At 37.5% G+C, this 17289-nt stretch overlaps 1 protein-coding gene across 1 annotated transcript in view; it reads left to right on the forward strand.

Annotated features, from left to right (window-relative positions):
* The window catches only part of LOC122804983, an 817331-nt gene that overhangs the window by 451651 nt on the left and 348391 nt on the right, over positions 1–17289 (forward strand). The window contains exon 4 of the mRNA XM_044075229.1: positions 13201–13332. Within this exon, the coding sequence (XP_043931164.1) occupies positions 13201–13332 (132 nt within the window). The remainder of the gene's footprint in view (positions 1–13200; positions 13333–17289) is intronic.

Consider the following 17289-nt stretch of genomic DNA (forward strand, 5'->3'; position numbering starts at 1 on the left):
GGAATTTCATATGATGTATTTAAAGTCTTTGATTCTTTAAAGAGGAAGTTTATGTTTAAGGTTTAAGATACTGTAAGTTTCAAGAATATTATATATCTACAACTAAAAAGGCATCCTCGACCCACTACTGATGGATTTACTGCACATTAGTAAGTCAAATGGCATAAAAAATACTTGGTTCATGGATCTAAATCTCTTCCATAACCTCAACAGAATGGTTTGGAGGGACTGATATATCTTGTAGACAATACCGCTCTCTGGAACAGACTTCCCATCCATGTAAAACAAAGCACATCCTTGTCCATATTCAAGTACTACTTGGATCTATGGATGGAAAACAAAGCAGTTACCCTAGGAGTGCCCCCTGCACTACTAATGATTTATACCACGCATGGGTCCCTTCAAATTTATCTATGGTATAATACCAGGTATTCTCACTAGGGGTAATATATAATTATCGGCCATGGAATGGATAAGGCCAATATAACAATAAATGGGATGGGTTAATTAAATCATCAAAAAGAAAGTTGGCTAGGATTGTAATGGCCTGCAGAAAGAGCAAAAACCAAAGTAACTCCAATTGCAGAAAAGGTCTACGATAACAGATAACGGTAGTTCAGGCAAACATGCATAAAAGCAGAAGACAGTCTAGTGAAGAAAATTTGGGACAGGCAGGGGGAAGACAAGAGGAAAGGGGGTATTCAGCAAAGAGGTTGATGGATTGTGTGACAAAAGACCTGAGACAGTCAGGCATGAGTGTCAAAAAAGGTAGGACAGTGGCATTTAATATAGTGGGATGGGCACAGCTGACACGACACCTCTACCCCATACAGAAAATGGGAAAAGTTGGTATAGTGCCTTTGATGCCTTATTTATTGCTACTGCAACTCCTCTGTTTGCCTCTTTGTTAGCCAACCACTATTCCTTCCTAGCCTTGTCCATCTTTTCTGTCTCCCACTTTTTCATGCACTCCTTTCTTTTGATGACTTCCTGTACTTCTGCATTCCACCACCAGCTTTCCTTATATACCTTTTGATAGTCATCACACATGCTGTTTTGAGGCGCTGCTATTCTTCTCCAAATCCACCTATTTCCTCTTCTTTCTGAGGTGCTAGAACTCTGAGTAATTTCTTGATTACTTGTGCTTTCACTCAAGTCAACTTCCAGGCATATCTCGTAAATGTACAAATTTTCGCAGAAGGTCCATATTTTTGTCTCATGTTTTTGGCGTGTTCCTCTAAAAATATTTGGTTTTGGGCAAATCTTCCAGTATTCAACTTAGAAAGTAATGACAGACATTTGAGTTTCAGACTTCATACACTTCAGAAAATTCACGCTAATGCAATAACAGTTATTTTAATACATTTCTAAGTTTATAAGAGCAATATTTAAAAATTGTTCTTATTTTTAGACCTTTGTTCTCCCCATTATTTATGTCTTTGTCCAGATTTCTTACTTTAAGAAGTTGAGAGCTATTCTTCCAGGTCATCAACCCAGTGTCAGTTGACCTTAGAACCTTCTCTGACCACTGCTTGAACCTGATTGTGGCAACTAGTGATTTATGCTGTGGGCCGACTGTTTCACTGGGGATTACTTTGCAGTCATTGATTCTACCCATAGAATTTTGCTTACTAGGAGAAAGTCTACCTGAAACACTACTACTGGACAGAGGCATAACCTAAATGCTTTATCCCATGCACAGGTTCCCATATTGGTCACCATCACTGAGGCAGACTGAAGTGTAGAATGGCATCTCCTTCTTTATTCCTGTTGCACCAACCATGTGATATGTGCATTCAGGTCACCCATTATCAACACCAGTTCATGTTGTCCTGCTTTACCATAGTAAATCCTGCAACTGCTATCTGAACGCACTTTGTTCCTCACTATTACAACCATGCTGTGGAGCATAGCCTGAGGTTATGAATGCTGCCCTATCATTACACTAGTGTCTGAGTGCCATGAATCTGTCACTAATTTTAATGACATCCCTTACTATTTTCTGAAGCGTCTCCCTCACTACAGTTAAAACACCATTTCTAACCTGTCTTCCTCCTCAGTGGCAGACTCTGGATCCCAATACAGAATACAGAGAATGTCCAGCCTCATCCTTACCATCATGTCATCCACTTCCAAGCCTGTCAGTGAGCCTACACTGAATGTAGCAATTTTTAGTTCATGTTAGGCAGGCTAATTATTTTTTGTGTCCAGATTTCATTCAGCAGAGCTATCACAGATAACCCAAGCTGGACAACTGGTCACCAGACAACCAAAAGCTTATTGATCCAGGGCTAATGAGATTTATGTCACATATACACTGGCCAGTATGGGCACATAGACCTGTCCCACTGTTAGAATGGGTTCCAGGTGTAGGTCGGAGTAGGCTGGGTCTTCAAACTACTTATCTCCGGCAAATACCCATGTCTATTTGGTGACATTTGTCAACACAACAGAATCACCTAGAGCCATATTTTACACTATTGAGTGGCTAGCCCACCCTGCCATGGCGAGCAGTCTGTGATCCATGTTCTCCTACCTTGTACCTACCTTGTACATTGTGGTGAAGACCTAAGGTATTATTCCAACTGGCTTCTTAGAGCTACTCAGAATCAAGCATATTATATTATAACTGTGTTTTCATTTTTTAATCATAGTGGAAACTTTAGTATTGCAGTTCATTTTTAACTTATTTTTTCAGATGGTCTTCAGTGTTAATAATAGCATAAGTGAACTGAAGATTCTTAATTAAAAGTTCTTACTTATGTCAGTTTCAATATTTTTAATGTCATGCAAGGAAGGTTATAAAGTTGTATTCTTCTTTCTGGGCTTCCTAGATGAAGAATAGAATAGTAATTTATTTTTCATTATTGGGGAATCGAACACAGAGTTGAAGGAAATTATATGCGAGGACCTTTTCTCTCAAATTAAGTATTTCTCTTTTACCACAGAGGTGGTAAACTACAATTAGAAAATAATCTAGCAAGTAAAATAAGAATATTATTTAGGATGTACACTGCATATGATGGAGGGAAAGGCAATGTGCAAATTAAGAAAAGGGAGATACCCCTGTATATAAATGTATGGCAAAAATGGATAATTTCCCTAAGAAAGCCCAATAGGAAAATGTCATAGTGTATATGAATGAAAGACAATGGCTGAAAATGTTTGCTTTAGTCATAGTTGGTAATATTTTATTATCCTATAGATTAATTCAGGCTAAAAGTTTATATGACATTTTTATTAACATTTGCATCTTCAACTAAGATTACATATGATGAATCCAAAACATGAGACTATGTGTTTGGGAATTTACTCACATCACTGACACTGATGTTGGCTTTGCCATCAGGTTCAGAACTACTGATTAGAAATGTTGCATCAGCTAAATATTATGAAGGTCTGGCAGTAAATACAAAACTAGAAATGTTATTTGGCAATGTTTGAGCTTTTCTAAGGGAGAAGCAGAAAACAGCTATTATGATGTTGACTAAAATACATTTTAAAAATGGGAAAGCATATTCATTCCTTATGTTTGAATGGTTGTTTTCTTCTTCTGTCTTCACCAAACAGAGCTCTTCTTTCTCCTTATTTACCCATGTCCTTCTTCCTGAATCTGTGGATGCCTGGTCAGGGAGTGAGAGTCACAGAACCATGGAGTGTGGCTGTCCCTTAGTTGGGGTGCTTTTTTTCACCTGTACTCCTAGCTCTATCCCCTGTGTACATGTATATGTAACACTGAAGCAGGATAAGACATGCAGGAAAAGCCCAGTGACCTTAGCATGTGTGGCACTGCCAGCCCAGCTTTCTGGAATTTTGTAAATAATCATATGTCATTTGTGAATATTAATATGATTCATATGCTTGTCTTACAAATGTAAGGGAATTATATCTTATGTGTATATTAAACTACTGGTGCAGAAGTATGTGTTGAACAGGGTTTGTACAGTACTGAGCTTCCAAGATGTGACCACAGTGTACCCTACTGGAAAAGAACAGAAATGTATATAAACAATATACCTTTGCAAATGTATGTTTTAATAGTAGAAGCTGGAACATGCAGAGTTAACTTGCAAAACTTCAAGAAAATAAGTTGAAAAGTAAAGTGTTTTATGCTTGTGTTATCTCCCAGTAAGCAGACACAGTGTCTACAGCTTGAGGTTTTCCTATTGTCTTGAAACAGAAATAATTACTAGGGTTCAGATGTAAAAGTGTCGAATTGTTTTACGACTTCCAGTTCTGAGCAAACATCTGAGAGATATGTATTTTTCATATAGAAATGTTAAATTCTGTTAAGTTTGTGTTAGCCTGGGAACTTGAAGGCAGGAGACAAAGAGTGAAATTATCCAGGCTAACCCAGCAGTAATATGTGATATTAATTTAAGAACTCTGTCAGAGAGGGAGACAAGGCATTTTGTATCTTGTCTTGGACCTAGAAACATCCATTCCAGCACTTCTGCTTGCATCTTGCTCTGTAAGTAAATCTTGGGTACAGTAATTTCTTTTAGCTATAGATAAGAATATAGTAAAGATTAGTTTAGATGTTTCCTGTGTTTATTTGAGACTGTCCTGCAATGTTGTTTTAAAATATTTCCTGTGATTCTGAACTCTGTAGCTACTGTGTTGTTTGAGTATTATCTTGTTCTTTTATTATTAAATATATTTAAACCTTTTAATTGTGGCTGGTTTGTTTAAAGATATTTAAACACTTAAGAGTACTTGCATATATATTTGGAGACACTGTACAGGCCACTCCTAAATAGCCTTAGTCTTGGTCACACTTACAATTTGGATTAAATTTGTTTGTTAATTGCAGGCCACTACACAAAGTTCTAAGCCATGAACTTCATTTTTATAGTTCTTAATTGTCTCTCGTGCATGGTGTCTGGCACTCTGACACACAACTTAGGAAAGAATCTCCACAATAGATCCAAAAGAGGATTCCTTCAGATGTAGATAACTTTATTGTCATAAATGCAGGATACAATGATTTATCACCTTTAGGCTACTCTTTTATGATAAGGTCAAGTATCTGTAACAGTGCTAATTCATTTCTTCTGGATGTTAATTAGTAACTGACAACTATTTATCATCTTATAAAACTTTCCAATAACACTGTAGTACTGTCCTCTTTGAATTTGAAATGTATTATTTACTATGATCCATCAGTCCTATAATGTTACGTTGTCACCTTGGTTTTATTGTCATTGGAGTATGATCCTTGAAAATGTGGCCATGTTTATAGTTTTGCTGTTGCCAAAGAAGATGCACCTCTTCTTGGATTAAAGATAGACAGCAGTGGTTGATGATCAATTACCAAGGCAAATCTCTCATTGTAAACTACTGATTAAATGTCTTAACTTATCAGATCAAGCTAAGTGTTTCTGTTAAAGTTCAGGCATAATTACTTCTAGATTTCATCAATAATGAAGCAAATGGGATGGGTATCTTAATGAAATCCAGAAACATATGAAGCAAGTGGGATGGGTATCTTAATGAAATCCAGAAACATATGAAGCAAGTGGGATGGGTATCTTGATGCCATCCAGAAACATATTCTGTGTGATACATATTTTTCAAAAGGAAAAGCATCTAAGTCAACGTCTGAGATCATCATTTTCTTAATTATCAAATAGGCCTCTGTGCATGTCTCCATTAGTTCCTGTGCAGACTCATCCAGTAATAATGCATTCAGCAATAGTAAAACTATGAAATAGATTTGGTAAAATCTAGTGATAGTAATTTACCCTAAGTATGACTTCAGTTGTGGCACGTTCTACAGTTTAGGTGCCTTTATAAACAGCCTCTATGTTGTCTTATGATTTGTTCGACCCATTTTTGTCAAGCACTCATCTGTAATCTATCTATGTCTAGAGCTATAATCTATTTGTCATTCTAAAAGCTGACATTTATCTATGTTAAATCATACCCCATATTCTCTTGTCCTGTTCATGAACATTCACAGTGTTTACACGATATTCTTCAGGTCTGTCTATCTATCTTGAGGATGTTATATTTCCTTTGTGTGCTGGTAGAAGGACACAGTTAGTCTGAAACAGATGGAAAAAGGGTACCAGGGAAGGCAGAGATGGAAAGGATGTAGAATGTTAAATACACTACAAAATGCAGACTGAGAGCCTTACTGCCTCCTTCTACCATTAAGATAATGTAATGTTATGATAAGAAATTCATCTGCATGCAGTATAATGATGCAGTTTTTGATTCTGTCTCTAATCTGTCACACACCTCCCTCACTGTGTTGGGGGTGGGGGGTAAATTTGCATTAATCTAAAAGCTTTTCACAACTTTTCCCATATCTTAATTACAAGGACATTTACCCTACTTCCCCTTGCCACTCACATAGCCTTTCATAAAGCGATGATGTTCTTTCTCCTGTATAACCCCTTATTTGATGACTTACCATATGCACATTGCCATTCTACCTCCATACTTTCCTGTCTGTCATTTCTAAAAAGTCTACATCCTGGCAACTGCATGTCCTGCCCTTCTTGTCACTGATCCATGTTTCTATAATACTCTCTCCTCTTACTTTATGCTAGCAGCTCATGATCTTCATGCTGTGAATCTTTGTATTGTATAATAATACCTCTCTGAGTCTTGTATCACTCTTGCTTTTCCTGTGATATATTCTGTGTCTTATTTTCTGCTTTGCTTCATGCCTGAGTACCTCCTCCTCTGGACTAAAATGGATCCTGTCTCTGACATATAACTGGTCTGTTTGACAGCCTTCTCACCCCAGTGCAAGCTCCAGGATATTCTACCCTGTCCACTGTTATAGTCCCTCATATAACTCTCTGCTCAAATACCTCCTCACTGAGCTCTCTGCTGAAATAGGTAATCCTTTGAAGAATGCATCCTCTAAGTCCCTGCCTTAGCAACTTGCTACTCTGTCACCCCTGGCCCTGCTGCTTCCACCTTAACTGTCTCCTCTGACAGGTCATTGGTGGTAATGTGTGCCACAGCATGGGTACATACCCCCTTCCCATTGTCTTACTAAGTCTAAGCTCAGAGTATAGTTATACTATAACCTGGTCTCTCTCCTGTTCTGTGGATAATTTCCTTGTCGATTGTGTTTCTAGTTAATGAAGCTTCCTTCTCTGTCCTCATACTGGCTGTCCTCCTCTGCCTCACTTCTTGTCTAGTTGTCATTACTCTTCCTGTTTATACCATTTCCCAATCAAGCAGTAACACCTCAACCTGCCCATTATCCCCTCTAGTTGCTTCCTTGTGCTGCACCAGGCCTCTTTCCGATCCCTACTGTTCTCTTCCTACAAACTCATCTCACTTTTGCCCATTCCTGATGCCATCTCCTCTGATCGCCTTCAGTCTTGTTTCCTTTACTGCCTGCTCCTCCCTCCTCTTCTCTCTTTCTCTCCATCTCCTTCTACTTATTTGCCTTCTGTTGGCCTTATTGGCCTTCTCCATTCTCTGCTGTCTCTCCCTATTCTGATTACTTGTCATTTTAAACTGATATCATACCATTCTTTTGTTGCTTTGATTTCTCCCTGCCCTGTTCTACCTGTCTCTACTTGCCCTATCGGCCTACTCAACCTATTTTGCCTATTCCGTCTTACTCTGCCTCCAACCACCTTAGATCAAGTTCTCCTCCTAACTTATTGTTTCCTGTCATTTCTGCACCATCCCTCCACATTACTGTTAAAATACCATCCTTTTGAGCTCCCATTCTATTCTCCCTATCTTTCTACAGATCCCATATCCTGTTCACTAACAGTTTTTTAACCATGTTGCTTGCTGTCATTTATTGTTGGGTACTCACCTTCTCCTTCCTCATTTTCTCCAGGCTCTCATATCATGGTTTGATCTGCTGTCCAATTTATAGTCTACATGACACAGTTAAAATATGGTCTTATACACCTAAGTATACCCATGGTCAAATGCTTCATTTGACAATGACAGATTATTTCAGCCTGATGTTATTAAGGTAATATTCCACATAAGGAATTCCCTGTAGTACCTGAAGCATTGTTGTTCACATATGGTTTGTATAGATCCCACTCTAAAAAAGGCTGTTATAGTAGCAGAATCTTTGCGCATGTTAATAGTAAAAAAACTGCCTGGATAAGTCTTCCTTCTCTATGCACAAATATGCTTGTTTTTGTCAATCTTTGTAAAACACCCCAGTTAAGGATGCAAAAAATATCTTCAGTTTATTGTAACTGATTCTGCTGCATACATATATACATATATGCAGATGTTACAAGCAGGGGCATTAAATCCCTTCTAGCTCGCCACTATGCCAAAACACTTGTTCCCATAATAAATGTCCAGGCTGTTCTTAAAATATCTAAACTAGTAATTCCTTTAATGTAATTTGGTAGTCTGTTCCAAGCATCAGCTACTCTGTCAGAGAACCAATTAGTACACTTCTCATTCCTATAGAATCTTCTACATAGGTTATCTGACGATTCTCTAGTACTTTTTGATAACCCCAAACATTCCCAGAGGTAGTTGTCCCTAAATGTCTTATATACCTGAATAAGATCTCCTCTTATATATCTGTAAGAGACACTGTACAAGTTCAAATATTTTAGTCTTTCATAATAACTTAGATTTTCACATCCATGGATGCCCTTAGTATATTTCTGCTGTACTCTTTCCAGTTTATTCATGCTTGTTTTCCTATAGGGTTTCCATACTGTTATTCCATACTCAAGGTTGGGTCTAATGTAACTAACAAACAATGACTTCATTATATTTGATTTCCTAGACTTTATAAATCTTTTTATACAACCTATAGTTCTATAACTATCATTAGCCAATTGGTTGATACAATTAGAAAAACTCATAGCTGAATCTACCCATATACCCAGGTCCTTAAATGAGTCTACAGTTTCAATCACTGTGTGCTGTATTAAATATTCACCTTTCACTTTAAGTCTCCCAAATCTCATATACTTAGTTTTTGATGTATTTATCAACATATTATTCTCCTGTGCCCAAATGGTCAATTTAGTCAAATAATTTTGCAGGCATGCCTTATCTGTAACACTTATAATCAGTTTACCCAATCTCAGGTCATCAGCATATATTCTGTAGAACACCTCAGATGAAAAAGTAAGGTCTGAAAGATATAATCTAAACAAGTAAGGGCCTAGTACAGAGCCCCGTGGGACACCTTGTCTGTAACCAAGGATTTTACCTGTCCAGTTGGTGTGTGATACTTGCCATGTCCTGTTTGTAAGCCATACAGCTGTCCAGCTTATTAACAGTACATCAGTACTTAGTTGTACTCATTTATTGATCAGTGTTTTGTGCACGACCCTGTCAAATACTGAAGTTAAATCTATATAAATCACATCACAGCAGGATTTTTCATTCATAGCTGTTATTATATTGTTATAGAACATCATGTTACAGGTGGTAATATGCTGATATATGGTTTCATGTCCCAACCTATCCAGTTCTGACAATAACTTATGCAATATTACCTTCTCCATTATTTTTCCACAACATGAAAGTAGACTTAAGGGTCTATATGATTCTGGGTTTGTCCTACTCCCCTTTCCCTTAAAGGCAGGTTTAATAAGTGCATGTCTCCAATCTTGAGGAATCTCCCCATATTTATATGACCTAGTGAATAATAGATGTAATGGCAGTGTAAGCGCTGGTCATTAAAAAACCCTGACATCCTGGTGAATACAAAATATTCAGACTCAGCTTCCTTGAGCACAGGTATTATGATGCCTAGTCCATTCACTTCAATCTACCTTAGACAGTGATTTGGCATTTTTAGCTTTTGTAATTCCATTTTCATTCCTAAGTCTGAGGGTATATGGGACTGGGCACATTCCAATAAGGGTAGCATTTTGTTCTCACACAGAGACTGGCATAACTTTTATTGTTTCCATTTCCTTGGCAAAAATTTGCACTTCTTATGCTAAAATTTGTAACATTTTTTTTCATGCTAATACTTGTAACAACTTTTTCTGTTGTCAGCTACACATCCCAGTTTTGCATTAACATTTGCAGTGCCTCAACAGAGTAAAGTCTCCATATACATTTCCTGTCATACAGTGATTCATCCTCCTCCACAATGGTTATATACTTATGAGTCTAATGTCTGCGTTTTGACATGCTTGCCTCAGTGGTAACATCTTCTCTCTTATATGAATTGTAACATCTTGTCCATTTTAATAATATATCTGAAGCCAATACTTTATATCCAATAATAAAAATAATGAAAAATGCTGCCCCTGTATTCAGTCTTGCTACATGTAGGGGTGAATTATATGATCCTTCAGTCATTTTCTTTTTCTTTGAAATATAATTCAGTGAAAGAAAACGTGAAAAGGAGTTTCACTGAAAACAACCAAAATAAAGTTAACTATTTTAAAAAGCAGCTGTCCCCCCATACCCTGAAATATGGAGATCTATTCCTCCTCCTACTTGATTTTCTAACTTCAAATTCACACCTCCTTGGAGGAAGTGGAAAAATGAATGTCCCATAACTCCAATATTACACGTATAACTGCTATATCTACTAGATTAACTCTGTTAGTGCACTACATTTTAGTGAAATTGAATAGAACCCTCACAGTCCTATTATATTGTTAAGAGTGAAGAGAAATATTTGGTAGATGATTACTAAGCTGTCTCTGTTATTTGTCTTGTGGTAAAAACACTTGAAAAAGTTGTGCACCTACAACTATCTAACTACCTGAAAAGTCATGGGTTGCTCTCCGGTAATGCAACATGAATTCTGACAATTTCATTAAACCCTTGGGTACAATTTCTCATTTATTTTTTCTGCATTTACCCAGTCTCTTTCTTTCAGTACCTTCTCAGTGGTGTGGCTTAGTGACTCACTTTCTAATAGGTAATTTAAGGTAAAGCTGAGTCGTGCCATCTCTAAACTGGCAACTGTTGTGCATGGTGTTCCCCTGGGCCCTATTCTTGGCCACTGTTATGCATATCCTTGTTAATGATATATGGCAATACACTGTCAATGTACCACTGATATAAAATGAAGATGTTGCTGCATTATGTTCACACACTCTATCTCTCACAGAATCTGCAAGCTTCATAAGGCCACTTAAACTATGAATCTTCTTCTACTGACTAAATCCTGCCACCCCCTAAACTGAAGTCCCTGCTATTTGATAACATGAAATACATTGAATATATGCAGACTAACCTCAGAACCAAGCCTGCAACTGAAATGAATACAAGTATCATAGGTTTCTGTTTGACTCTGACCTACACAGAGCAATTTTCAATAGCAGTCAGCAAACCCAATACTAAACTGTAACTCCTGTATGACCTAACAGATTCCTAACTCTAATCTCAATCCTTTTTATTTTTGCTTGAAATTTTGTCTGCATTGTTTTATGCCAGCTTGCTACAGGCAGGATATTATCTGTTTACCATAAAACTGCATGATCTATACTAGGAGCACCAAAGGACTCACAACTGTATGAAGTAACACAGGTGGATGCTAGCTCGTCATAGAGTGCCTTAACACTGCCTCTTATCTTGTGTGCTTACTTACTTCTGCATCTGCCTTCTCCACTTTTCTGACACAATGCACTGTTGCCAGAAAGTATACTGGTAAAAAAAAAAGGGACTGGACTTTTAATAAATGTATTCCCTATCTCTGGAATAAACTACCAAACTGTATCAGTTATGGCTTCTCTATACTGACTTTTCAAAATGCCTACCATGTGCATTTGCTGTCCTTATGTTACAATAGAAATTACAGTTACCCTGATTCAAGGGCAGATTATGTTTGCCACTGTGCATACTACCGTGTCTTTTCACTGTGGTTTGGAAGCGTTTCCTAGTGAGTTTGATGAGTGTGTATTAGTAAGTTTATTTGTTAGAATCCACTGTAGAATAACTATGTACTGTTATGTAGTAATCCATAACATGGATTTTGTTTGCACCTTATGTCTTCCCCATGAAGGAGCCCTGCCTAAGTAAGACTACCAAGTTAATATATTTTAAGTTAAATAAAATAAATATGAAGTGTGTGCCAGGCCCATCTGGCAGTCACAGCATCATGTTGCAAAATCCCTACTTCTAGTTTGCATGTTTAGATGCCAAGCTGATTTGAACACCATTTTATGCCTGATTATCCTCCATACTCAAACACTTTCAGCCACTAAAATAAAATGTTAGATACCCCTGCCACAGCCATGTGCCAAGGCTATGTACAGTATCCCACACAAGCTGCTCAGTAGCATGCCATCCCATTTACATGTCTGTTTTGCTAACCAAGGACCTGGCATATTTATCACAGGTCAGTAGCCATCTCAGATGCTTTCTGTTATTTCAGAGACAACCAAAATGGCAAGCTGGTATTATGATTCCAGCTCCATGTGACCTCAATTTGTAATGTAAGGTAAGTGTTTGTGGTCTCACTTTGTCTACCTCCAGCCATGTAGCCATGTATATGTGCTCTGCTTATGTCCCATTGCCAATATTCTTTAAGAGTGGTCCAGCCAATGGCAGATGTATGTTTTACTCCATTGTATGTTACATATGATTATTGCTGTTGGTAGTTCATATCCATCAGAGGGTCTTAGGTGATAAGGTTTATATGAAAGGGACAGTGTTGAGAACTGGAAAAAAATAATTCATCCATCTTTTATTGGGGATGGAAGATTATTGCCCACCCATGAAGACTGCTGCAATGAAAAGATGCAGTAGCCATTGAGGAGTCAGGCTGGCAGTAGTGCATGTGGTATTCTAACACTCTTTGACATAAATGTAATTTCACACATCCCAAATTCACAGCTAATGGCTGCAGATAAGGTTATTAAGTCATCTTCATCTGCCCAATTCCATTCTATACATACAGCACACTCTGCATCATCCCAAAAGAAAACATTGTACTGAGGTCAAGAGAAAAGTAATGGTGGAACAGGCATTCTTCCAGAGAGTTATTCAGTGGTTGCTTACTTGTCTCACCACCAGAAATACTAAGGACCACAAGTTTGCATTAGTGTTGTAGACAGGCATGAGGCCATACTTATTTCATACAATTCAGAAATAAATCCATCGGAGTTGACTGGGGAGAATATGATTTGAGGTGGTTAAAGAATTTGAGTGTGGGGCAGAAAGCAATGGTTCAGAATCCAACCGGTCATAGGTAAGAGACACAAATCATGAATGAATGCATTCAAAAAGGTTTTCTAACCATGAGTTTATTTTTACTGACAGGAGGCTGGCAGGAACAAATCACTTACCCTCGCCACGAGAACAATATTGGAAATATGTACAAGATGCTGCAGAGGAATGGGTTCCGGAAAGAGCACATAAAAACATTCTTTGCTGGAGACGGACAGCTTGCAGGTTGGTTTAAAATGAATTAATCTCTGTGAGCTTCTTAAAGTTACTGTCTTCATAGACTGTTTCATTTTCTTGGTTGTAAACCTTTCTTGAAATTCTTTGTTCAGATTCATATGAGACAAACACAGCAAACAAAACAGAATGCTCAAACCATGAACAACAATTAAGTCAAGCAGAATAGTATAAATAGTAGGAAAAGTAGGAACAGTTTCATACCTTACAATCCCAACAATTCAGAAAAATAAATAAAACTCTTCATAAACACATGACATAGTATCATGATAGGAGAGATTTTTTTAGTCTCTTGACAAAGCAGTGCACATCTTTGTTAAGGTCTTCAAGTACCTTCTTCCGTTTTTAAATGTAACTGCTACAATAGTACTTTGCAAGTGTAACTAAGAATCACTGTTCCTCAGCATTTTCCAGCTCATAGGCATAATCCAGAATTCATAATATTCAAAAATTTAGTATTGGTGAGAGGGAAATAAAAGCAAAAAAATGGATTACAGAAACCAAATCCATTTGGGGCTATATTTTTTGAATAGCGGGGCATGCCAAAAGTATATGATACAAATCGTCATAATTATCTTTACATATCCAACAATAGATTTGATCATAACCCTGACTAGCATACCTAGCAGGGAAAAATACCAAAAGTATAGTTTATTGAATTAGCGAAAGATAACCGCTGTGTGGGTATATATATATATATATATATATATATATATATATATATATATATATATATATATATATATGTGTGTGTGTGTGTGTGTGTGTGTGTCGAACAGGCAACTCATCATAAAAAATCACCAAAGTATAATAGTTGGCCAACAACAAGAAAGTACCACAGCGCATAACGTAAGCTAACCAAACCCTTTTATAAATTTGTCCTTTTCACCACTGTAGTGCAATCTCAGTATATATAGTTGGGGGGGGTGTGGGGAACACAGCCCACCATCTTGCTGTAATCCACCAACTCCAAAATGGCACTGATGATTTGGACAGCCTTTTTATTTTACCTTTGGATATATATTCTGAGAGGAAAAAAATATATTCTCTAAAAATGTTGTTAGTTTAAATTGGAGTATGGGACAATATTCTGCTTTTCAAAGTCCAAAGTATGTACTAATTATAGACAGAAGCGTAGCTAGGGTGGGATGATAGGGGCAACTGCCATGGATGCAAATTGTTGGAAGGGTGTGACCAGCCAATCCCTATCTCTCTTTAATGCAATACTGGCTTTTAAAACCGTGATTGCATTTGCAGTCAAACCTGAGCAATGTAGTACGCCATGTGTGGTCTAAACTGTAGCAAGCAGCTTGCCATAGTTTAAAAGTTAAAACGAATAACTATAACTTGAGCACTGTAGAGCTCCATGCAGGCAGAACATAAACTGTACAGTATGTTTTCTATATTTGTAGCAAGCCATTTGCCACAGTTTCAAATACTTTTTTTATTTGAATAAAATATGTTGGGGCAGGGCACAGTAATGGGATCTGAATGGCTGGTGCAGGAGGTGGGGGTGGGTTCATACATCTCACTACTCGGTTGATGTACCAGTAGACCGTTTTTTTTTTTTTTTTGATCTTCACTTGAAGATCAGGGGTGAGGGAGCTATAAAGTTTAGACTCTGTGACAACTCCTCAAGAGCTGTAAAGTTTAGACTCTGTGACAACTCCTCAAGAGCTATAAAGTTTAGACTCTGTGACAACTCCTCAACTCATTAGTGATCACATCATATAAGTAGAATAACAAATGAGCAAAGCTCTTGAATGCAAATGTATTTTGCAGGGGTAAGCCTTCCAATGTAGTGAACTGCATCCCCACATCCCACTTCTTACATGTACCAACCAACCCCACAATCACATCACCAATCACATCACCACTGGGAAAGGAGGAATACCCATTATATGTGAAATTTCTACTTTTGTGGAAAAGCCAGCCAGTCACACAGTAGTGATCTCACAAATGAATTTTCAATAACTAGTGTCTCAAAAGCAAGTCTGACTTCCAACTTTTATATTTAAAGGGAGTGGGAATCTAGTTAGCATATTTGTGTTTTTATATCATCTTTTCAGGTGATCATGTTGAAGAGTGGTAAGAGCTTTTTTTCTGGTTACTAAATGAAGGTGATGTGAGTGGTAACTGATGAGTTGTATTTGGTGACTTTTGATAGATGTATTGTTAGTAGTGGTGTGGTAATGGAAAATTACTCTCAGCCTGGAAAATGGGAGGCCTGATCTTGGATGTAGTGTTTGTTTAGCCATAGTAGTTCTGTTATTGTTAAAACAGGGCTTCCAAAGTCTTAATACAGAGATTGTGCAGATGTTGATAATTTGTGATAATAAATATATCACAGCCCTGTGGTTTTAACTGATGATGGTTATGGTTAAACTTGAAGAGTTATTTATTTATTTGAAGTTTGTTAACCATGAAAGTCCACTGGGCCATATAGAGCCCGTTTTCAGTTGAGGCCTGGGGAGAAAAGCTCCTTAGTACAATATAAGCACAACCAAATAATGTTCTATACATTGGTAGTAAACCATTATCTAACAAAATATTGGAATACAAAAAAAAAAAGAACAACCAAATAAAATTATATACATTGGTAGTAAACCATTAGTTAACAAATACTGGAATACAAAAAAGAAGAGCTATCAAACAGAATTATATACATTGGTAGTAAACCATTAACTAACAAATATTGGATTACTAGGTTGAAAACAAACTTGGCAATTTAGTGGCCAGACATTTGCTAGTGAACAGGTTACAAACATATTTTTTGAGGGTTTATAGATAAATTTGAAAGTAGAGAGGGGAAGTGTTAGGAGAGCTAGGCTGAGTACAAGTACAGTTCCTGGAGGAAGATAGGAAAGTGAGGAGAGAGGTTTTGAAGTGGGCAGGATTTGAAATTGTTCTGATAGCTAATAGTAGAGAATTCCAACTCTTGGCTAAGAAGTAAGAGAAGAGAAGTTGGCTAGGTGGGAGGGTGGTTTGTGAGCCTAAAGAAGTTGTAGGTTTGGAAGGTAGAAAGTGAAGACAGATCAATGACGGGACAATCAGAAGGTTTGAAGATAAGTTTGTGGGCAATAGTAAGTTGCGGGTAGTTGAGGTAGTTTGGTAATTCCAGCCATTTTAGATGGTGAAGAGCAGTACAGTGATGGGAGAAGATTTTGGAATGTGTTGCAAATTTTGCGACTTTATTATAACAAGTCTCAAGCTTGGCTTTTGACAGGTTTGGAGATTAGTAAGCAGATGGGTGCCATACATTAGGCAAGGGAGTAGGTAAACAGAGGCAAGGATTTGTTTGGTGGAATGGCTAAGGAAGTGGTTGTGCTTGTACAGCATTCCAAGTTTCTTATGGGTTTTTGGATGTTTTGTTGCAGGTGAATATTAAATTTTAGGTGTTTATCTATGGTTACTCCTAGAAGATTTGTGTGGTTGACAATTTTTGTTAGTGCTTTACTTTGGGAGTAGATGCTGAACTTGGCTTTTTCTAACAGGGTCGATTTTTGGGGTGTGAAAAACATGATACTGGATCTGGTTGGGTTAAGAGCTAGGTGGTTACTAGACATCCAGGATTCAGTGGTGGAAAAGGTTGTTTGGATTTCGAGTTGGAGTTCAAAAGTAGAGTCAACGGTGCAGACTATGGTTGAGTTGTCTGCATATTAAATAAAAGCTCCATTGGTAATATATATGTGAAAATTGTTAATGAAAATATTGAATAGAAGGGGACCAAGTATGGAGCCTTGAGGAACTCCAGTAGAGACGTTAAGGTAGGAAGAGATAGAGTTTTGACATTTGATGGCTTGTTGTCTTCTTTTAGCTAGTTTGAGAACCAGTTGAGAGAGGGTTAGTGAGTTGCGGTAGTAGCAAAGGGTGGGAAACTGTATCACATGCCTTTGAAAGATCTAAGAATATGGTGGATACTATTTTCTGGCTATAGCGGGCTTTGTT

The sequence above is a fragment of the Protopterus annectens genome, chromosome 6.part0 (genome assembly GCF_019279795.1).
Source record: "Protopterus annectens isolate FY-2018-M chromosome 6.part0, PAN1.0, whole genome shotgun sequence".
NCBI lineage: Eukaryota > Metazoa > Chordata > Ceratodontiformes > Protopteridae > Protopterus > Protopterus annectens.